At 43.0% G+C, this 24,753-nt stretch overlaps 1 protein-coding gene across 1 annotated transcript in view; it reads left to right on the top strand.

Moving 5' to 3' along the window:
• Positions 1 to 24,753, top strand: part of LOC123763241 (neuroligin-2-like) — a 644,171-nt gene that overhangs the window by 585,280 nt on the left and 34,138 nt on the right. The window contains exons 4-6 of the mRNA XM_069303139.1: positions 9,634 to 9,827; positions 10,377 to 10,473; positions 11,124 to 11,284. Coding sequence (XP_069159240.1) covers positions 9,634 to 9,827; positions 10,377 to 10,473; positions 11,124 to 11,284 — 452 coding nt within the window. The remainder of the gene's footprint in view (positions 1 to 9,633; positions 9,828 to 10,376; positions 10,474 to 11,123; positions 11,285 to 24,753) is intronic.

Here is a 24,753-nt window from a genome sequence, read left to right as displayed (position 1 = left end):
CTCCCTCTAACCCCCCCCCCCCCCCCCCGACACATCCCCCGACACTGCCATCTGTCGTCAACAAGGTCTGCACACGACCAATCAAGGGCTCCGCCCGGCCTACCCTTCAATTTTTAACAATATTTCTGCAATTTTTTGTGTTCTTTTTTTTCTTTTAATATTTTCTCTCTCTTCCCCGCGAAATATTTTATTGAAAGTTATACAAATATAAAGGAACACTTTAATATAAGACTGCTTGGTGGATCTGAAGATGGATTGACTAGTCCGGATTGATTTGAAAATATGAGTAGCTAATCAGCTAATATGAATAGCTAATCACATGCATATTCACTTCCTGTGCGTTCCCATTCCATTGATTTCATGCTCGTAAACTTGTTTATAAGCATCATATATATATATATATATATATATATATATATATATATATATATATATATATATATATATATATATTTAAAGATGAATAGGAAAACCAGGGATATACTGAACATCTTGTTTCAGATTCTTTACTTTAAAATGCATAACGTTTCGAATACTTCTCGTATTCATCATCAGATCTGAAAGAAAAAACAGAAATCACAATCAAATAACTGGTAAACAAAGAACTCATACTGAATATAATTGCCTATCAAAGTAAGGAAAATGCTTAAAAAACAAAACACTTAAGCGCACTTAAAGTGATCAATACAAATAAAACTTATTAACTGTCACATATATTAAAGCTAATTTAAAAATCCATTAAACTACAAGATGAATTTTATAACTACTAAAACAAACCATTCTATTAAACTTACGTGAAGTGATCAGAAGTGAAACTTGATACCTGACACATAGATACTAAACACTATAACAAATATTCATATAATGACTACAAATCTACAAAAAATGTATGTAAAATACAAACAGAATAAACGACAATTATAAAGTACTAACCAAAATCTTATAAAAATCTCAAATATTAAATAAAATTAAATACCAAAAAATGTATTATATATCCTAAATAAAAGATTATATTAATGTACAATGTCAAGACTTGAAATAAGTAAGAAAGGGCAAAGACATGGTAAACTAAACAAAATAATAAAATTAAACTACCAAAATGAACAATAAATCAAATTACAGGGCCTACTGTGCACTATACACTATACACAGTAATACATACTGTGTAATACAAACTGTGTATAATACACAGTAATACATACTGTGTATTACACAGTAATACTATACACACACTATACACAGGGCAAAGACATGGTAAACTAAACAAAATAATAAAATTAAACTACCAAAATGAACTATAAATCAAATTACAGGGCCTACTGTGCACTATACACTATACACAGTAGGCCCTGTAATTTGATTTATAGTTCATTTTGGTAGTTTAATTTTATTATTTTGTTTAGTTTACCATGTCTTTGCCCTTTCTTACTTATTTCAAGTCTTGACATTGTACATTAATATAATCTTTTATTTAGGATATATAATACATTTTTTGATATTTAATTTTATTTAATATTTGAGTTTTTTATAAGATTTTGGTTAGTACTTTATAATTGTCGTTTATTCTGTTTGTATTTTACATACATTTTTTGTAGATTTGTAGTCATTATATGAATATTTGTTATAGTGTTTAGTATCTATGTGTCAGGTATCAAGTTTCACTTCTGATCACTTCACGTAAGTTTAATAGAATGGTTTGTTTTAGTAGTTATAAAATTCATCTTGTAGTTTAATGGATTTTTAAATTAGCTTTAATATATGTGACAGTTAATAAGTTTTATTTGTATTGATCACTTTAAGTGCGCTTAAGTGTTTTGTTTTTTAAGCATTTTCCTTTCTTTGATAGACAATTATATTCAGTATGAGTTCTTTGTTTACCAGTTATTTGATTGTGATTTCTGTTTTTTCTTTCAGATCTGATGATGAATACGAGAAGTATTCGAAACGTTATGCATTTTAAAGTAAAGATTCTGATACAAGATGTTCAGTATATCCCTGGTTTTCCTATTCATCTTAAAATTAAGATTCCCGAAGGGAACATCGATCATAAATATCTTATATATATATATATATATATATATATATATATATATATATATATATATATATATATATATATATATATATATATATATCTTCTTCACCTGTTTGACTTCATCTTCTCCCATCTGACCAATGTTTGTAAATTTTATTGCTCCATTTGTTCATCTGAAGCAATGTCTAAAATCTTTCTAATCCCCCCTGTCTATCTGAAACAATGTCTGCAAGCTTATTGAGTCCCTCTGTCTATCGGAAACAATGTCTGCAAGCTTATTGAGTCCCTCTGTCTATCGGAAACAGTGTCTGCAAGCTTAATGACTGCCTCTGTCTATTTGAAACGGTGTCTGCAAGATGCATGGTTCCTTCTGTCTATCTGAAACTGAATATACATCTAAAATTTATTCTGATATTAAATGTTTTAATGAAGATTCCCTCGAATTCCTGCCTACAGTTTCCTCTCTTCCTTCCTTCTCTCTCTCTCTCTCTCTCTCTCTCTCTCTCTCTCTCTCTCTCTCTCTCTCTCTCTCTCTCTCTCTCTCTCTCTCTCTCTTTTACCATGCTTTCCCTTTTCCTTCATGCCTACTTCTCTTTCCTGTCGCCCATTACTTCTGCTGGCTAGGCATAAGCCTTTAAGTGGCTAGAGCGTCATCCTTGCGTCCGCCTGTCTATCCAAAGCTCTTTCAAGTGTGATAAGTCACGTCCCTCCGGGGTCCCCTGCCCCTGAGTGAGGGACTGGTTCCCTAGCCTCCCCCCTGGCGGTGTCCCCTGGTCGGTGCTCGATCCCCGATGGTGGAAGTAGCAATCAGCAAACTTCCTCAACTTCTCAACTCTTTTCCTACACCTTTAGAAAGGGGACTGGTACCAGCGATGAGGGGCCTGAGTTATACAGTTTCCTCCATATACAATTTCCGTGTGTAGATCTGCCTAGTGTTATAGTTATATTGCTTAATGTTTCGCTCCTTTACATTCTCCTTATAACAGTTCATATATACTTCAGTTCTGAAACAGTATTCGTTTTATTATTATTACTATTATTATTTTCTACCACAGACGTGGCCAGACATTTACAATGCTAACCAGCATATATACATTTTCTTCTGTCCTCCATGGACAGGGTGAGAGATGTGTTAAACATAGAGTTCAAGGGTTTATTGAACAATCAACCACAGAAGGTGATTCGGTGCTTTTAAAATGCTAAGCTAACAAACATACGCAAATACGTAGATACACAGATTTACGTGTCATAAAGTGTCCGATGTGTCTTTTAAATAGTGTCATTAATGTATGAATGAATATGTATGTATGAATACTGAATATGTTCATTAATATTGAAGTATTCGGGTTTAAGGAATTTATACTCTAATTGATTCCTGTTTTGAAAGTCATGATTCCATTTTGCTAATGTTATGGCCCGAGTAGAGAGGTGTGAGAGTGTCCTCAGAGTAGGCCTATGTGTAACATAAACACATATGAATAGAAAAAACTGGAGAAGGTCTATTGGTCCGTAGCAGACAGGATTTAATTATATCCAAGGAACCTCTTGAGGTGATTTCGGGGCTTAGCGTTCCCGCGGCCCGGTCCTCGACTAGGCCTCCTTTTTGTTACATATCCTCAGGAAGCAGCCCGTAGCAGCTGTCTAACTCACAGGTACCCGAACTACTCATCCCGAGCGCTTTCTTCTCAGCCGTCAGGCCCCTTGCTCCTCGCTCAGATATATGTGTAGCCTACGATTGAAACAATCCATCAATCCCTCGTCTGATCCGTCGTCTATCGGCAGTTTGTTCCATAGATCGTCAATTCCTGTTACGAAACCAGTATCTACCCAGGTCTTTCCAGAGCCTAGACAGTATATCTGGGCGCCGCTGCCTCTCTTGTTGAAGTATACGTTATATCCTTACATAGTAGTAAATGGAACTGATTGGTTGCCCGTCCAATCGGTTGTGGATTGGGTCTGGACCAATCTTGACAGTGGTCCAGGACAGAACAAACACGTCGTTAATTCTTTCTGTCCGGACGTGTAGGGCTCGGGGGGGGGGTGCCTACTGTCCAACCCCGTTATTGTGATTTACTGCCTGGAGGGAGGGAATTATCAGGGGAAAGCGCCAAGCCTTTACGATTATATAACACAGGGAAGGGGTCACGATAAGGATTTGGGATGGGACGGAGGGAAGGGAATGGTGCCACACCGCTTGTGGACGGTCGGGGATTGAACGCCGACCTGCATGAAGTGGTTGGGCTCACTGCCTGGAAATGACTATAGTTTACTCTTGAAGGAATTGTTCAAACTGATGAACATGTTCGATCGAAGCCTATCGGTTTAGGTTCGAGATTTTTGAACTTTTGGAACAAATTTCACATAAATACACACTACAATCCTCGTCCTTTTTGAGTAGTTTGAGTATTTTGAGTATTTTGAGTAGTTTGAGTATTTTGAGTAGTTTGAGTATTTTGAGTAGTTTGAGTATTTTGAGTAGTTTGAGTATTTTGAGTATTTTGAGTATTTTGAGTAGTTTGAGTAGTTTGAGTATTTTGAGTAGTTTGAGTACTTTGAGTAGTTTGAGTATTTTGAGTAGTTTGAGTAGTTTGAGTATTTTGAGTAGTTTGAGTAGTTTGAGTATTTTGAGTAGTTTGAGTATTTTGAGTATTTTGAGTAGTTTGAGTATTTTGAGTATTTTGAGTAGTTTGAGTATTTTGAGTAGTTTGAGTAGTTTGAGTATTTTGAGTATTTTGAGTATTTTGAGTATTTTGAGTAGTTTGATTATTTTGAGTATTTTGAGTAGTTTGAGTACTTTGAGTATTTTGAGTAGTTTGAGTACTTTGAGTAGTTTGAGTATTTTGAGTAGTTTGAGTAGTTTGAGTATTTTGAGTAGTTTGAGTAGTTTGAGTAGTTTGAGTAGTTTGAGTAGTTTCAGTAGTTTCAGTAGTTTGAGTAGTTTCAGTAGTTTGAGTAGTTTCAGTAGTTTGAGTAGTTTGAGTATTTTGAGTAGTTTGAGTACTTTGAGTAGTTTGAGTAGTTTGAGTATTTTGAGTATTTTGAGTACTTTGAGTAGTTTGAGTAGTTTGAGTATTTTGAGTATTTTGAGTATTTTGAGTACTTTGAGTACTTTGAGTAGTTTGAGTAGTTTGAGTATTTTGAGTATTTTGAGTAGTTTGAGTACTTTGAGTAGTTTGAGTATTTTGAGTAGTTTACGGAGCCGACCATTCCCTTCAAAAGGCGACGTATTGGCAAAATATTAAATCACCGAAATACTAACGTTTTCTATGCAACGGTCTGGATAGGGTTAGGTAGGTTGGTTGGGTACGTACGCTGCTTACCGACCAAAATAATAGTACGGAGGGACAAATGGACAGAAATACGGTGCTCTATATATGCCATGCGATCAAAAAAAAAAAAAAAAGGGAAAAACTAACATGTTCTACTAAACTGTTGGTGTTTGCCTTTTGCATCATATTCACTTTGTTATTCTGCCGGTAGATGGCGTGTATAAGGTTATTATTGCTTTTAATAACGACTCTGTGATGCCAGCGGTGGGCTCTGGGCGGCGTTATTAGGCGTTATTAGAGGCTTAGCTGGGGTTAAAAGCCCTTCTTGTGCCAGCGTGAACCTGTGGCTCTCGTTCTCTCGTGTTCTCTTGGTGTTCTCTTGGTGTTCTCTTGGTGTGTTGCAGATGTTCTGCAATGGGTATTGTTACTCATAAATTGAGTAAGTTTTTTTTCTAACCATTTCGAGGCATTGAACAACCGCCGAAACACTTGTAATTATGTGTAATTTGCATAACTTGGGAAGCAGGTGTTCAAATTGATGAACATACTCGAGCGAAGTCTATATCGCAAACATGTCTCCTCTGGGACGATAGTTCAATCGAGCATCAATCATTGATTTTCATTTTCACCTTTCACATTAAACTCTTTACAACCCATCCGGTTACCTAAAGCTTAAGCTTTGTTTTAGTAGACTACGCCAGCTTAAGTATAAGCTGAAGATATCAGCTTAATTTACATATACTTCAACAAGAGAGGTACTTAAGTATAAGCTGAAGATATCAGCTTAATTTACATATATTTACATATACTTCAACAAGAGAGGTACTTAAGTATAAGCTGAAGATATCAGCTTAATTTACATATATTTACATATACTTCAATAAGAGAGGTACTTAAGTATAAGCTGAAGATATCAGCTTAATTTACATATACTTCAACAAGGGAGGCACTTAAGTATAAGCTGAAGATATCAGCTTGATTTACATATATTTACATATACTTCAACAAGAGAGGCACTTAAGTATAAGCTGAAGATATCAGCTTATACATCACCTTCTGGCTGTATTTTGTATTTTAAGCCCTATAAAGATATCAGCTTATACTTGATATTCTGTTTTGCTCTGTTTTGGTTATCTGACGTGAAAATCTAAGCTTTTGTTTGACGTGTTTTCTTGTATTTTGGTTATCTGAAATCTAAGCTTTTCTTTAATACGCTTTCTTGCTGAACCTTGTTCATGTAACCTTAAAATTTGAGCTGTTACTGAATGACCTCTCTTTCACGTGTTCATTTGGGATATCATGTTGTTCAGCGCCTATTCATTTGGGATATCGTGTTCCTCAACATCTGTTCATTTGGGATATCATGTTGTTCAACGCCTATTCATTTGGGATATCATGTTGCTCAACACCTGTTCATTTAGGATATCATGTTGATCAACAGCTGTTCATTTAGGATATCATGTTGCTCAACACCTGTTCATTTAGGATATCATGTTGATCAACAGCTGTTCATTTAGGATATCATGTTGCTCGACACCTGTTCATTTGGGATATCATGTTGCTCGACACCTGTTCATTTAGGATATCATGTTGCTCAACGCCTGTTCATTTAGGATATAATGTTGCTCAACACCTGTTCATTTAGGATATCATGTTGATCAACGCCTGTTCATTTGCGATATCATGTTGCTCAACGCCTGTTCATTTAGGATATCATGTTGCTCAACACCTGTTCATTTGGGATATCATGTTGATCAACGCCTGTTCATTTGGGATATCATGTTGTTCAACGCCTGTTCATTTGGGATATCATGTTGCTCAACGCCTGTTCATTTAGGATATCATGTTGATCAACGCCTGTTCATTTGGGATATCATGTTGTTCAACGCCTGTTCATTTGCGATATCATGTTGCTCAACACCTGTTCATTTAGGATATCATGTTGCTCAACGCCTGTTCATTTGCGATATCATGTTGCTCAACACCTGTTCATTTAGGATATCATGTTGATCAACGCCTGTTCATTTGCGATATCATGTTGCTCAACAGGCGTGTTCACACTCGTAATGCTTCGCTAACTGTTCAAAATTTCTAGCATGATCTGTTCTATTTCCTGATGTTCTCCTCTGCCTTGTTCTTCACCATCTGTTCATTTTGGTGTTCTCTTGCGTCCGGAAGAGTCTTATAACAAGTGGATCATCAGGAGAGAACTCGATAACTTCCTCCAAAGGATTCCTGATCAACCAGGCTGTGATTTATGCGTTAGGCTGCGAGCAGCCGCGTCCAACAGCCTGGTTGACCAGTCCGGTAACGAGGAGGCCTGGTCAGTGACCGGGCCGTGGGGACCTTGAACCCCAGAATTACCGCAAAGTAACTTATCCTCTCAATCCTCTTCCAGCTAACCTTATATCTCCCTTGTTTAACCTCATATCTTCCTTGTTTAACCTCTTATCTCCCTTGTTTAACCTCATATCTTCCTTGTTTAACCTCTTATCTCCCTTGTTTAACCTTATATCTCCCTTGTTATACCTCTTATCGCCCTTGTTTTACCTCATATCTCCCTTGTTTAACCTCATATCTCCCTTGTTTAACCTCATATCTCCCTTGTTTAACCTTATATCTCCCTTGTTTAACCTCATATCTCCCTTGTTTAACCTCTTATCTCCCTTGTTTAACCTCATATCTCCCTTGTTTAACCTCATATCTCCCTTGTTTAACCTCATATCTCCCTTGTTTAACCTCATATCTCCCTTCGTTATATATTATATCTTCCACATGTTATCTTTGACTGTGCCTTTTCACATCTTTTCTTTCAATATGATGCAGGTAGTTTGGTGAGAGGATTGAACTGGAAGGTAAGATTGAACGAGGCGATTGGCAAGATTGAGTGTCCGTTCATTAACGGATTGTGGTGGAAATTGTGAAGCAGACCGTTCCCTCTCTCCCTGCAAGACTGTAATTGCATTAACTAAAGGAAATCTCCATGAAATTTATCACAGTGATAACAGTGATATATATATATATATATATATATATATATATATATATATATATATATATATATATATATATATATATATATATATATATATATATATATAAGGAAATGTTTAATTACATAACGCGAATATTTTGTAGCCAAATATGCAAAAATCCATATTAAGAACAGTTAATAAATTCAGCAATTCTGTTATTTTTTAATTATTTCAATCAACTGTAGTATACAATCAACTGTAGTATACAATCAACTGTAGCATACAATCAACTGTAGTATACAATCAACTGTAGTATACAATCAACTGTAGTATACAATCAACTGTAGCATACAATCAACTGTAGTATACAATCAACTGTAGCATACAATCAACTGTAGTATACAATCAACTGTAGCATACAATCAACTGTAGTATACAATCAACTGTAGCATACAATCAACTGTAGTATACAATCAACTGTAGCATACAATCAAGGCAAATTTGATAAATGATCTCAATAAACGTCAAAGGAGGAAACACATCTCAGGTTATGTTGCAAACAGTTTACAAATATGTTGTATACCAAGTAACAACAATATTGGTGAGTCACACTGTACAACGGTGGGTGTGTTATGTGGTTCCCTGGTACTGCCAACTCGCTTACAGCGACCAGAGACAAGGGAACGCTACTAAGCGTTGGTTTAAATGGCCTGTTACAACCGAATTGAGTAGTTATTACCCTTGTAGAAAATAAATAAATATATATATAGATATATAAATATATATATATATATATATATATATATATATATATATATATATATATATATATATATATAAGAATTATATATGTATATGAATCTTGGGATTATTAAATATTTCATGATTAACTATGTCAAGTTGTGTTTGTTGACGTTGCTGGAGGCTGAGTCACGTGACGGGGGTTGTGTGAGTGTGTGTGTGTGTGTGTGTGTGTGTGTGTGTGTGTGTGGGTGGGTGTGTGTGTGTGTGTGTGTGTGTGTGTGTGTGTGTGTGTGTGTGTGTGTGTGTGTGTGTGTGCGTGCGTGCGTGCGTGCGTGTGAGCGTGCCTGTGTATGCCCATAAAGAATACACAGTTCAATACTGCATCCTCCAAGTGCTTATTAAATCCATCTTACATCAAAGCACCATCAAACAAGTTCCACAAATCCTCAGAAAAAATTATAATCACATTTCCAAAAAAACCCAACATCTATCCAGGCAATTTCTCAATGTAAATATTTCAAAATATCCCCCCAAGAAAATTGCTCAAGGTGTATCTACGTTCAGTTTCTACGTTCAGAATCTACGTTCAGTTTCTACGTTCAACACACAGGAGCGGGGCTGTTCAAGAGAGCTATTCTGATGTCCGGGTCCGCGCTAAGTCCCTGGGCGGCTGTTCAAGAACCTGTGTACTATGCTGTTCAAGCCGCCAGGCAGTTAGGGTGCCTCGTTCCAGATGACCTCTACCGTCACTACGAGGCGCTCCTCCACTGTCTGCGGGATCGAACTGTCGACCAAATCTTGCAGGTGGGTCCTCAGCCCGATCACCAAGGGGCTCCTGTTATTTAGGTAGTTGGTAGTTCACCAGATCTCATGCATGACATTGCTTCTTGGGTCGTCTTTACACAATCACTGGTACAAAAATGTGAAGGGTTTGTGGAACAGTTCATATGTTGTTCACCTCAGTCACAAGTACCGGTGTTAGTGCTCTAGGGACTGACTTGTTGAGTATATATTGTAATGCTTTTAAACGTTTGTTGGTATATTTTGGGGACATATCTGATGACAAGTATATTTATGACGTCTCTGTCTGTCACCCTGTCTGTCTATCTGCTCTGTTTCCTTCTCTCTCTCTCTCTCTCTCTCTCTCTCTCTCTCTCTCTCTCTCTCTCTCTCTCTCTCTCTCTCTCTCTCTCTCTCTCTCTCTCTCTCTCCCTCTCTCTCTCCCTCTCTCTCTCTCTCTCTCTCTCTCTCTCTCTCTCTCTCTCTCTCTCTCTCTCTCTCTCTCTCTCTCTCTCTCTCTCTCTCTCTCTCCCTCCTGCCCCACTGGAGTCAACAGGAATTCCTCCTCCACAGGTGGAGCTGGAGACGCCACAGTTCCTCTCAGCCATCGGCCCCAGCGTGGATGGTGTCACTATCAGACATGACTGGAAGCAGCAGCACGGCAAGATGGGTGCGTAGCTCCCTGTCAGGTGTGGGTTGCTGAGTCAGGTGTGTGGGAGAGTGCATGTTTGTGTGAGTCAGGGGTGTGAGAGTGCATGTTTATGTGAGTCAGGTGTGTGAGAGTGCATGTTTCTGTGAGTCAGGTGTGTGAGAGTGCATGTTTGTGTGAGTCAGGTGTGTGACAGTGCATGTTTGTGTGAGTCAGGTGTGTGAGAGAGGGCATGTTTGTGTGAGTCAGGTGTGTGAGAGTGCATGTTTGTGTGAGTCAGGTGTGTGAGAGAGGGCATGTTTGTGTGAGTCAGGGGTGTGAGAGTGCATGTTAAGCCTCTAGCTGGCCCACTAAGATGTTTCAGGTGTGTGTGTGTGAGAGAGAGAGAGAGAGAGAGAGAGAGAGAGAGAGAGAGAGAGAGAGAGAGAGAGAGAGAGAGAGAGAGAGGGAGAGAGAGAGAGAGAGAGAGAGAGAGAGAGAGAGGGAGAGGGAGAGGGAGAGAGAGAGAGAGAGAGAGAGAGAGAGAGAGAGAGAGAGAGAGAGAGAGAGAGAGAGAGAGAGAGAGAGAGAGAAGAGACCGCGCTCAATCAATCGCCGCTTTCTCCTGAGTGTTTAACTCACCTGCCAGATTGTCTGATGGGCTGACCCCTGCGCCTCCCTCCCTCCCCCAGGTCAGGAGGGACGCACCCCAGTCGACCTCCTGCTGGGGATTACCGCCACCGACCTACCGCAGGTGTTCAGCGACAGCGAGATTCAACACGGGTTCGAGGCTGACCACAGGGACCGCCTCCTGAGAACCTTCGTCACCAATAACTATCGCTTCCATTTGCAGGTGAGACATCTTGTTAGGCGAGCACCTGTAGGGCAGATATTTACAGGTGTGTGGTGGCTGTTTATGTGTCAGATGTGTACGGGTGTGTGGCGATCACCTGAAGGGTAGTTTATATATATACAGGCGAGTCTGTTAAGGCCTAGTTCGTCCGTAATTAATGTCTGTGAGCTGCGGAATATCCGCCGTCACTACTCCCTGCAACAGGGGCTTAAGTGCCATCCAGAGCTAAGCCACCTGGGATGAATTTCCAGCAGTAATTACGTTGAACACAGAACCACACGTCTCTCGTAACAGATATGCCCTTCTGCTCCTGAACCGACCATTTACCGTCACATAATTGGCTGTTAAAGAAAAGTAAAAAACAAAAAAATTTAAGGAGTGTCTTTAGAATTTTAGGTGAATTAGGTCGTTAGAGAGGAATTAGGTGATGTCAGTGAAACATGCATTATTAGGTGATTGCATGTCTCAGGGTAAACTGGGCGCTGAAAACTGAAGATATTAGAAACTAGGGAAGCCCGTATTGAATTGCCTTGTTAATGAGCCTGGTTACAAGTTGCGCTCATTAACGTTACTGGGAGGAGGAGGAGGAGGCAGGCAGGCAGGCAGGGGGAAGTTTGCTAACTTCAACGTCAGGCGGCTCCTTCTCTTACGCCAACGAGATCATAATTGTATTATTCTCAGTATTAACTGAATACCACCTGACTGGCAACTTGGAGGGGGGGCGTTATTGTTGTTTAGCTGGTGTTTAGCCTCCCCCAGGAGCCTAGCTGGGTTTAGCTTGGCGTATGCATCCCAGGAGCCTAGCTGGGTTTAGCTTGGCGTATGCATCCCAGGAGCCTAGCTGGGTTTAGCTTGGCGTATGCATCCCAAGAGCCTAGCTGGGTTTAGCTTGGCGTATGCATCCCAGGAGCCTAGCTGGGTTTAGCTTGGCTTATGCATCCCAGGAGCCTAGCTGGGTTTAGCTGGGCTTATACATCCCAGGAGCCTAGCTGGGCTTATTCATCCCAGGAGCCTAGCTGGGTTTAGCTGGGCTTATACATCCCAGGAGCCTAGCTGGGCTTATTCATCCTAGGAACCTAGCTGGGTTTAGCTGGGCTTATGCATCCCAGGAGCCTAGCTGGGCTTATTCATCCTAGGAGCCTAGCTGGGCTTATACATCCCAGGAGCCTAGCTGGGCTTATTCATCCCAGGAGCCTAGCTGGGTTTAGCTGGGCTTATACACCCCAGGAGCCTAGCTGGGCTTATTCATCCTAGGAGCCTAGCTGGGTTTAGCTGGGCTTATCCCGAAACGATCCATAACCGAAAGTAAAGGATCAAATTAAAATATTTGACACAATTTTCACCTGTGAAAAGTCTTTATCTAGACAACTAAACACTTAGATATGAGTAACTATATCTAACATTACAGTCTTACTTTAAAAACATGATACACAGTTTTCATTACACACAGAAATCACAATAGCGTGATGCATCACACGAACAAATCCACAAGAGACAGAGAAACAGAGAGAGAAACAGAGAGAGAGAGACACAGAGAGAGACAGAGAGAGAAACAGAGACAGAGAGACACAGAGAGAGACAGAGAGACAGAGAGACACAGAGAGAGCGAGAGAGGGAAAGAGGGAAGAACATCAGTACCAGAAACTATAGAGACAGGGAGATAAAAAGAGGAGGATGCTGGTAAAAGAGAAGTCAAGAGTCTCTGATGCTGGGACTCTTGACACCAGAGGGCCGGACTCCACAGGGCTGGACTCCACAGGGGCCGGACTCCACAGGGCCGGACTCCACAGGGCTGGACTCCACAGGGCCGGACTTTAGAGGGCTGGACACCAGAGGACCGGACACCAGAGGACCGGACACCAGAGGACCGGACACCAGAGGGCCGGACACCAGAGGACCGGACACCAGAGAGCCGGACACCAGAGGACCGGACACCAGAGGGCCGGACACCAGAGAGCCGGACACCAGAGGACCGGACACCAGAGGACCGGACACCAGAGGGCCGGACACCAGAGGACCGGACACCAGAGGGCCGGACACCAGAGAGCCGGACACCAGAGGACCGGACACCAGAGGACCGGACACCAGAGGGCCGGACACCAGAGGACCGGACACCAGAGGACCGGACACCAGAGAGCCGGACACCAGAGGACCGGACACCAGAGGACCGGACACCAGAGGGCCGGACACCAGAGGGCCGGACACCAGAGGGCCGGACACCAGAGGGCCGGACACCAGAGGGCCGGACACCAGAGGGCCGGACACCAGAGAGCCGGACACCAGAGGGCCGGACACCAGAGGGCCGGACACCAGAGGGCCGGACACCAGAGAGCCGGATACCAGAGAGCCGGACACCAGAGGGCCGGACACTAGAGGGCCGGACACCAGAGGGCCGGACACCAGAGGGCCGGACACCAGAGGACCGGACACCAGAGGGCCGGACACCAGAGGACCGGACACCAGAGGGCCGGACACCAGAGGGCCGGACACCAGAGGGTCGGACACCAGAGAGCCGGACACCAGAGAGCCGGACACCAGAGGACCGGACACCAGAGAGCCGGACACCAGAGAGCCGGACACCAGAGGGCCGGACACCAGAGGGCCGGACACCAGAGGGCCGGACACCAGAGGGCCGGACACCAGAGGGCCGGACACCAGAGAGCCGGACACCAGAGGACCGGACACCAGAGGGCCGGACACCAGAGGACCGGACACCAGAGGACCGGACACCAGAGGACCGGACACCAGAGAGCCGGACACCAGAGGACCGGACACCAGAGGACCGGACACCAGAGAGCCGGACACCAGAGAGCCGGACACCAGAGAGCCGGACACCAGAGGGCCGGACACCAGAAGACCGGACACCAGAGGACCGGACACCAGAGACACAAATGCTTCCCGAAACGCGGACCATTGCCAGAGGTGGTTCAGACGCCCTGCAGGGATCACTTGGGGTCCTGGTTCGAGGCAAGACTTTGTGGAAGCTGGATTTAAAGAACAAGAGTAATGAGTGCCACTTAAGTGCCAGGCCTTGGCCGGAGTAGCCAGACGCGAGGAATGGGGCTCACCCGGGGTGGAAGCACTCAAGTCAATCAGGCAGTCCAGCTTGTTTGATGCTGTAAATGACCCGAATCATGACACAGCCGACACAGATATGGACACACAGCGGATACAGACAGGGACACACAGCGGATACAGACAGGGACACACAGCGGATACAGACAGGGACACACAGCGGATACAGACAGGGACACACAGCGGATACAGACAGGGACTTACACAGAAGCATTTCATCTTATGCTCTGTGAAAATTGAGGTATTTCGAAATAAATCTTTCCTTACATTTCTTGAAATGGCAAATAATTTTATAAAGCACCTTAGAACAAAAAAAAGTCTTTTTGGTTCATACAAGGCAGCTTTTTATTATATCCAAACTCATTTATTTATATATATATATATATATTGGTGTATACTGGCAGCAGGTTTTCTTTCAAACATGTTTCATTGAATATGACCGCATATTCTGTATTTATTATTTTCTGGTTTAGGGCTTCTATCCCTCTAACTATTTTCTTAGCATCAGGGCTTAATTGGAATAGGAGTTCTCCAAAAGTCATTTTCGTACTTTTAAGGTGAAGAAAAGAAGTGATTTACTATAGAGTGTATTACACTTATTTGTATAATTTGCACGACGTTTCGAACCTCCATGGTTCATTCTCAAGTGAACAGATCTTACAATACTAGTTGATTTTATACCCGCATTAGGTCAGGTGATAATACAATGAAGGTGAAAAACATGGGGGGATACATAAGGGATAAACATAGGGGCTGCAGAAGGCTTATTGGCCCATACGAGGCATCTCCTATATATATATATATATATATATATATATATATATATATATATATATATATATATATATATATATATATATATATATATATATATATATATATATATATATATATATATATCAGCATGATGCATGATGTATGTTACGTGTAAACCAAATCTTTAAAAATGTAAGAAGCCTTACGAAACGCTTTTAAGCGTCAGACCAAAAATAAAAATGTAAAAAAGTAATAATGAGTTAATTTTTCAATTACCCTCGACAGTGAAGAATAACGTAAGATATATTGAGAAGATCTATGTTAGAATTATTAATCTTACCCTTTCGGTCTTATTCAACATCATATGTTTACAAGATAAACTGCTACCAATTATACTAATATATATATATATATATATATATATATATATATATATATATATATATATATATATATATATATATATACTATAACCTATATACAACATATAAATCTGTCGAGAGTACTTACTGCGGACTTGGCGGGGAACTTAACTGAGCTAAGAGTCGCTTGGGGAGGCGGAAACTAAAATAAAGTTTTAATACAAACCCACGCGAGGGCTTCCGTGAACTGCTTCGAACCCCGTCGGGGGGAGATGGAGGGGGGAAGGGGGAGAGGGAGGGGAGGGGGAGAGGGGAAGGGGGAAGGGGGTGGGGGAGGTGGAGGAGGAAGAGCAAAAGTAGGAAGCTAGACTCTGGCAAAATAAAATAGGGAGAAGGACGGGAAAAGTTCTGCGCGGATGAAGTTAATTGGGCAATCAGATCCTTTTACCCTGGGATGTTTCACCAAGTTGTGGAGGAAAATGTGGCAGCTGTGAGCGTGTGAATGCCAGAGATTTGTAAAAGTTTCTCGGGAGAAAATGATGCCCCGGGTTGGCAGCAGGGCATAGGGACGTACCCAGGAGCCTTTGATGCCCTAAAAATGATGCCCCGGGTTGGCAGCAGGTCATAGGGACGTACCCAGGAGCCTTTGATGCCCTAAAAATGATGCCCCGGGTTGGCAGCAGGGCATAGGGACGTACCCAGGAGCCTTTGATGCCCTAAAAATTATGCCCGGGTTGGCAGCAGGTCATAGGGACGTACCCATGAGCCTCTGATGCCCTGAATTCCACACACACCACTTGGTTAGAATTCTCAAGGTTGTTTATCATATTTTTATATATGGTGTTAGGCCCACTCCAGGTTCCCAAGGCCTTGTGTACGGCGCTGTGTGGTGGCAACCCGTCCTCGACTCAAGTCCATTACATTCAGCGGTCGACCCCACAGACGCATTCATAAATTTTACCATGCTGTTCATTCAAAACGGGAATTTTCTCAAGTATAAATTAATATTGTAATACATTGGCATATTGTGTATATATAGGCATAGGATAGGTTAGGTTAGGTGTTTAGGTTCTGTTGGCGATTATTGGTATTTGTAGTACGTGGGTGAAGCATTTACAGCGTTGCGATTCGAACAAAATTCGTCAGTGAAGCACTTGTTCCGGATGTTCGAACGTCAGCAGTTGTGAGTCGTGTGTAAACCGTTTTTCATTCATAAACAGGGGGTTTGGTGGGTGCATGGAATCACTTTTGGATCTTTGTTTGGAGGACGGGCTGGTGGTGGTGTGGGAAGTCGACCTGGATTCGAAAATGGGTTCGAATCCTGGTTGGGTTATATAGAGTTCTAAGCCTCAGCACTTGTCTTTTTAAGTAAACACTCAAACACAGCATTTTTAATGAGGTAATTAGGTACCAATACTTAACAACAGGCCAGAGAATAACTCACACTAACGAGGCTGTAACAACTGACCCAACTCACACGTGTGAGGTGTGACGTATTGGTCCATCCTGGTCCCTCATGCGACGACTTGGTCCATTATGGTCCCTTATGTGACGACGTACTGGTCCATCATGATCCCTTATGTGACGACTTGTTGGTCCATTATGGACCCTTATGTGACGACTTATTGGTCCATCTTGGTCCCTTATGTGACGACGTATTGGTCCATCTTGGTCCCTCATGTGACGACTTATTGGTCCATTAAGGACCCTTATGTGACGACTTATTGGTCCCTCATGTGACGACGTATTGGTCCCTCAAGTGACGACGTATTGGTCCAGCCATCTTACGATGTATCTCTGCCTTTAAGACCTCGCTGTATTAAAAATGTATTCGACTACAGTATCATCGTTATTTAGCATGTATCCAACTATACATGCGGGCAGCTATGCAAGCACACGCATACACTTATGCATTTAAGTAAATTCTGACATAGAGAAATATAGACACAGAGAAACATAGAATCACAGAAATATAGACACAAAGAAAAATACAATCAGAGAAATATAGACACGAAGAAAAATAGAATCAGAGAAATATAGGTACGAAGAAAAATAGAATCAGAGAAATATAGACACGAAGAAAAATAGAATCAGAGAAATATAGACAGAAAAATAGAATCAGAGAAATATAGACATAGAGAAAAATAGATTCAGAGAAATATAGACATAGAGAAAAATGGAATCAGAGAAATATAGACACAAAGAAAAATAGAATCAGAGAAATATTGACACAGACTGTGACCCAAGTATGACACAGATATACAACCAGAAACATACATAAATACACACGCACAGACATACAACAACAAAGGGGAAAACAGACATAAACCCGCAGACACAGAAAGCTTCTGACAAAGAAAATGAACAGTAAAAAGGAAGAAAATAGATGAATGAATAAAGAAAGAATAAAAAAGAGAGCATTAATCACCCTCACTTGACATAACAATCAGTAAAATAAATACATAATCAGCCATACAACAATTCGTGTCCAAAATTCCACTTCAAATCCTTCTCTTCAAAAATACATATCAATTGTATTTTTGTATTTTTTAATTACAAAGCGAAGCATTAATAACTCTCCAAATGTCGCAATTGACATTGGTGTGTTTGTCATTGTTGGGGAGTGAATAGTTGATAACCGTTTTATTGCCCCTTCCTGTACACCCCTAGAGTGTGTACCCTGTTGTGTACTCTGTTGTACACCCCTAGTGTACACCCTGCTGTGTGCTCTGCTGTACACCCTGCTGTGTACTCTGCTGTACACCCTGCTGTGTGCTCTGCTGTACACCCTGCTGTGTACTCTGCTGTACACTCTGCTGTACACCCTGCTGTGTGCTCTGCTGTACACCCCTAGAGTACACCCTGCTGTACACCCCTAGAGTACACCCTGCTGTGTGCTCTGCTGTACACCCCTAGAGTACACCCTGCTGTGTGCTCTGCTATACACACTTCTGTGTACTCTGCTGTACACCCCTAGTGTACACCCTGCTGTGTGCTCTGCTGTACTCCCTTCTGTGTACTCTGCTGTACACCCCTAGTGTACACCCTGCTGTGTACTCTGCTGTACAATCCTAGAGTACACCCTGCTGTGTGCTCTGTTGTACACCCCTAGTGTACACCCTGCTGTGTACTCTGCTGTACACCCCTAGTGTACACCCTGCTGTGTGCTCTGCTGTACACCCCTAGAGTACACCCTGCTGTGTGCTCTGCTGTACACCCCTAGTGTACACCCTGCTGTGTACTCTGCTGTACACCCCTAGTGTACACCCTGCTGTGTGCTCTGCTGTACACCCCTAGAGTACACCCTGCTGTGTGCTCTGCTGTACACCCCTAGTGTACACCCTGCTGTGTTCTCTGCTGTACACCCCTAGTGTACACCCTGCTGTGTGCTCTGCTGTACACCCCTAGAGTACACCCTGCTGTGTGCTCTGCTGTACACCCCTAGTGTACACCCTGCTGTGTACTCTGCTGTACACCCCTAGAGTACACCCCTGCTGTGTGCTCTGCTATACACACTTCTGTGTGCTCTGCTATACACACTTCTGTGTACTCTGCTGTACACCCCTAGAGTACACCCTGCTGTGTACTCTGCTGTACACCCCTAGAGTACACCCTGCTGTGTGCTCTGCTATACACACTTCTGTGTACTCTGCTGTACACCCCTAGAGTACACCCTGCTGTGTATTCTGCTGTACACCCCTAGAGTACACCCTGCTGTGTGCTCTGCTATGCACACTTCTGTGTACTCTGCTGTACACCCCTAGAGTACACCCTGCTGTGTACTCTGCTGTACACCCTGCTGTGTACTCTGCTGTACACCCCTGCTGTGTACTCTGCTGTACACCCTGCTGTGTACTCTGCTGTACACCCTAGAGTACACCCTGCTGTGTACTAGGCTGTACACCCTGCTGTATCCAGTTGCTTACCTGTCACCCATCAGGATACAATGATGGGTGTGGATCCTCTACACGGGGCTACAGCAGCACAAGTGGAACCTATTCTCTGGCTGATAATGGGGTTTGAAACCTATTCGCTGTCCGAAAATGGGGTTTGGAACCTATTCGCCGTCCGATAATGGGGTTTGGAACCTATTCGCTGTCCGATAATGGGGTTCGGAACCTCCCCCAATCTTCAATACCCTACACCTTCACTACCTTACACTGACCCCGTTATTAAAACACTCCCCTATACACCGCTTACAAAACAGCCTTCAGGGGGATCATTTAATTACCACTCAGACAAGCAATTGCAAGGACAAACTGTTATCACAAGCCCACTGTTTAATGTAAAAGATACTCGCTATCTTTACACAAGATATCAAAAATTTCCCTTTGATCCGGAGGCGAAAAAAGAGTCATTGTTGTTGCCAAACCTGAAAAATGCCAGAGCTATTTAGGAATACAAAGGTTAGCCCAAGCCTGGCGATAAAGCTTGATTTCAACGGGGACTTTAGAGAGTTAAGCTTATTTCGTGTCTTGGGGATTGTTGCACGTATAGTTGACTGAGACTAAAGGATGAAGAGCAGGCATGAACAAGATGGCGAAGATTGAGGCACAGACGAACAGGATGGCGAAGAAAAGGCAAAAAAACAAAATAGGAGATGACTAGCATGGTTCTGGCAGCAGACAAGAAATAAAACAGAGGAAATAGTTGCGACAAGTAGCAGAGTTGCCACCTTGGTATTAGACGAAGGTGCTGCGTAGCTCATCTATCCTCTGGTATTAGACGAAGGTGCTGCGTAGCTCATCTAACCTCTGGTATTAGACGAAGGTGCTGCGTAGCTCATCTAACCTCTGGTATTAGATGAAGGTGCTGCGTAGCTCATCTATCTTCTGGTATTAGACGAAGGTGCTGCGTAGCTCATCTATCCTCTGGTATTAGACGAAGGTGCTGCGTAGCTCATCTATCCTCTGGTATTAGACGAAGGTGCTGCGTAGCTCATCTAACCTCTGGTATTAGACGAAGGTGCTGTGTAGCTCATCTAACCTCTGGTATTAGACGAAGGAGCTGCATAGCTCATCTAACCGCTGGTATTAGACGAAGGTGCTGCGTAGCTCATCTAACCTCTGGTATTAGACGAAGGTGCTGTGTAGCTCATCTAACCTCTGGTATTAGACGAAGGTGCTGTGTAGCTCATCTAACCTCTGGTATTAGACGAAGGTGCTGCGTAGCTCATCCAACCTCTGGTATTAGACGAAGGAGCTGCGTAGCTCATCCAACCTCTGGTATTAGACGAAGGAGCTGCGTAGCTCATCCAACCTCTGGTATTAGACGAAGGTGCTGTGTAGCTCATCTAACCTCTGGTATTAGACGAAGGAGCTGCATAGCTCATCTAACCTCTGGTATTAGACAAAGGTGCTGTGTAGCTCATCTAACCTCTGGTATTAGACGAAGGAGATGCGTAGCTCATCCAACCTCTGGTATTAGACGAAGGAGCTGCATAGCTCATCTAACCGCTGGTATTAGACAAAGGAGCTGCATAGCTCATCTAACCGCTGGTATTAGACAAAGGTGCTGTGTAGCTCATCCAACCTCTGGTATTAGACGAAGGAGATGCGTAGCTCATCCAACCTCTGGTATTAGACGAAGGAGCTGCATAGCTCATCTAACCGCTGGTATTAGACAAAGGTGCTGTGTAGCTCATCTAACCTCTGGTATTAGACAAAGGTGCCCTATTGGCACCTTTGTTTAATGCTCTATAGGCAGCAACTAATACCAAAAGGCAGCTCCTATTGGTCGTATGGACCAATAGGAGCTGCCTCGCATGAGCCAATGGGAATCGAACCCGAGATGGAGATTTTCATAGGTGCAAAAGTTCTCCTGTAAACAGTTACACGAAATAAAGGTCTTGCCTAATACCTGGGGGTACTACGGGCTCACCATAGCCCGTGCTACTTGGAACTTTTTGTTCCGAGTAGCTGAATCTTAAACAACAACTACCTGGAGTGAGTATACCTGGAGTGAGTATACCTGGAGTGAGTATACCTGGAGTGAGTATACCTGGAGTGGGTATATCTGGAGGGTATATTGGGAGTTCATCTGCTCCTGAAGCCAGGCCTGAGGCCAGGTCATACTTGTGATAACTTGATCCAACAGGCTGTTGCCTCCAGCGCCTCGCAAGTCGACCAAAATGATGCAACTAAATGTTCAAGACAAAATTTCTTAGAAATTATAGAATGTAATTGGGGGACTGACGGCTGAGTAGACAACGCTCGACATTCGTACTCCTGAGGTTCCGGGTTCGATCCCCGGTGGAGGCGGAAACAAATGGGCAGAGTTTCTTTCACCCTGATCCACCTGCTCACCTAGCAGTAAATAGGTACCTGGGAGTTAGACAGCTGCTACGGGCTGTTTCCTGGTGGTGTATGCAACAAAAAGGAGGCCTGGTCGAGGACCGGGCCGCGGGGACGTTAAGCCCCGAAATTATCTAAAGATAACTTCAAGATAACGCCAAGATAACTTCAAGATAACCCCAAGATAACCTCAAGATAACCCCAAGATAACCTCAAGATAACCCCAAGATAACCTCAAGATAACCCCAAGATAACCTCAAGATAACCCCAAGATAACCTCAAGATAACCCCTAAACCAAAGTTTCTATTGCTATAGTTTCTTGGGGAGTCAAAGGTCGAGTGTTGGCGGTCATCTTGGCTAGTCAACATTAGATAACATCCTGATACTCAGTCTAACAAGGGAAATCAATCCTCCTCCTTTCGCGTGTCGCTGTTGCAAGATTACCGCAGCATATGGCAGCTGGCATCAAAGCACAATTAATGCCATTGCATAATTTGACGCGACACACTGGCAAGTTCTCCCTCTGACCAATCAACAATAACCATGATCAAATGATGGCAACTATGGCAATCGTGACGAAGGAAATTCTTGTGCCGAGTTTTTTCTCCTCTCGTGTAAGCCGATTGTAAATGCAGTAAATGATTGTTGCAGATACAACAAAATATATTTTTAAGCAAATAATTGTTTTGGTGGAGAAAAAAAATTGTAATGGTCAGTGTTCATTGTAGTATGTGGAGGGGTGAGGCTGGAGGGGTGAGGGAGAGCCATGAGGGGTGAGGGAGAGGCTGGAGGGGTGAGGGAGAGCCTGGAGGGGTGAGGGAGAGCCTGGAGGGGTGAGGGAGAGGCTGGAGGGGTGAGGGAGAGGCTGGAGGGGTGAGGGAGAGCCTGGAGGGGTGAGGGAAAGAGCCTGGAGGGGTGAGGGAGAGCCTGGAGGGGTGAGGGAGAGCCTGGAGGGATGAGGAAGAGGCTGGAGGGGTGAGGGAGAGGCTGGAGGGGTGAGGGAGAGCCATGAGGGGTGAGGGAGAGGCTGGAGGGGTGAGGGAGAGCCTGGAGGGGTGAGGGAGAGCCTGGAGGGGTGAGGGAGAGGCTGGAGGGGTGAGGGAGAGGCTGGAGGGGTGAGGGAGAGCCTGGAGGGGTGAGGGAGAGCCTGGAGGGGTGAGGGAGAGCCTGGAGGGGTGAGGGAGAGCCTGGAGGGATGAGGGAGAGCCTGGAGGGGTGAGGGAGAGCCTGGAGGGGTGAGGGAGAGCCTGGAGGGGTGAGGGAGAGCCTGGAGGGGTGAGGGAGAGCCAGGAGGGGTGAGGGAGAGCCTGGAGGGGTGAGGGAGAGCCTGGAGGGGTGAGGGACTTCAGCAGAGCTCCGGTTTGGTCGACTTCTGCTGCTGCTGACCTGATATATCTGCTTCGGTAACTGCTGCTGCTGACCTAGGTTGCCTAGCCTTGCCATGCTCCCTTACTCCATTGTACCCCTGGCTTTGCCTGCATCTCAAATTGCAAATTGTTACTTACAGTGTACCTGTGAGTACTCGTAAGCAATCTACCTCATTTTTGCTCAATTTGTTTTTTTGTTTTTTTGTATTGCTTAGTCTTGCTTATATTTTTTGTTTTGTATTTCCATATCTTGTGTTTTGTATAGTCCATGTTTACATGTTTTTTCTTTAATCTCATTAATTGCCTAGGTTGCCTAGCCTAGCCATACTCCCTTACTCCATTGTACCCCTGTAAGCCCCTTTTGTGTTTGTTTTGTACAGTATTGTGTATATATTTTTCCCTATTTTATAGCTTTTTTCTACTTATTTCTGATTCTACAATCAGCTTCTTTTATGCAGACAAGTATAGACCCAGAACTTAACCTCTTATCCACTATCTATGACAATAATCACTTTAATGATCTAAATTGCAGATATTTTGCAGCACATGATGTAAACAATGTATTAACTCATAATCACAATATCTCTGTTATCAATTTGAACGTTAGATCCCTAGGTAAACACTTCGATGATGTTAGTGCCTTGATTGAAACTATTGGCAACAAATTCTCTTTTATTATACTTACTGAAACATGGTTGAAAGAGGATACTACTCAACTCTTTAACATGCCTAACTACTCAGCAATTCACAACTGTCGTCAACTTCAGAGAGGTGGTGGCACTGCTCTTTACTACCACCAAGAACTAACATGCCTAAAAGAAATTAGAACTAGAGACTGCTATGGGGAGTATATCTTCGCCAGCTTCAGAGTCAAGGGTGCCGAGTCTGTCCTGTCTGTGGGTGCAGTCTATAGAATTCCCAACACTGATGTGTCTGTATTCAACTCAAACCTTAGAAATCTAATACTTGATAACAGACTGAACAAAAACCACCTAATTATCGCAGGGGACTTTAATATTGACCTCTGCGAGCCAGAACACCCTACTGCTGTTAGCTTCCTCAACTGTATGAATTCCTGCCTCCTCATACCCTTAATCACTAGACCTACTAGAATCACTGATAGCACTGCCACGACTCTAGATCACATCTGGACCAACATAACCTCTCCGCTTACTTCAGGTATAATCACCGATAGCACTACAGACCACTACCCCACATTTCTCTTAACTAACATTAGCAAACCACCTCTAGAAACAAGGGAGTTAAGCTTTAGGCTGCACAATGAAACTGCTATAAACAATTTTATAACTGCTGCTGATAATGTCAACTGGGAGTCCGAATTAGGTAACATAGGGGACATCAACCTAGCAGTGCAATCTTTTCTACAAACAACTCTTAGCCTTTATAACACCCACTGTCCTAGGCTTACAAAACAAGTCACAAGCAAAAGGCTTAACAATCCTTGGCTTACAAAGGGAATACTGAAATCCATTAACAAAAAACACGACCTTGAGAAGAAGTATAGGTTAGGAATTGTCTCCAAAGAATTCTCAAAGAATTACTCATTATTGCTAACTAAGATAATTAGACGAGCCAAAACTAATTACTACGAAGA

The sequence above is a fragment of the Procambarus clarkii genome, chromosome 49, assembly GCF_040958095.1.
Source record: "Procambarus clarkii isolate CNS0578487 chromosome 49, FALCON_Pclarkii_2.0, whole genome shotgun sequence".
Lineage (NCBI taxonomy): Eukaryota > Metazoa > Arthropoda > Malacostraca > Decapoda > Cambaridae > Procambarus > Procambarus clarkii.
Note: the sequence above shows the minus strand (reverse complement) of the source record. Positions and strands in the feature narration are given on the sequence as shown.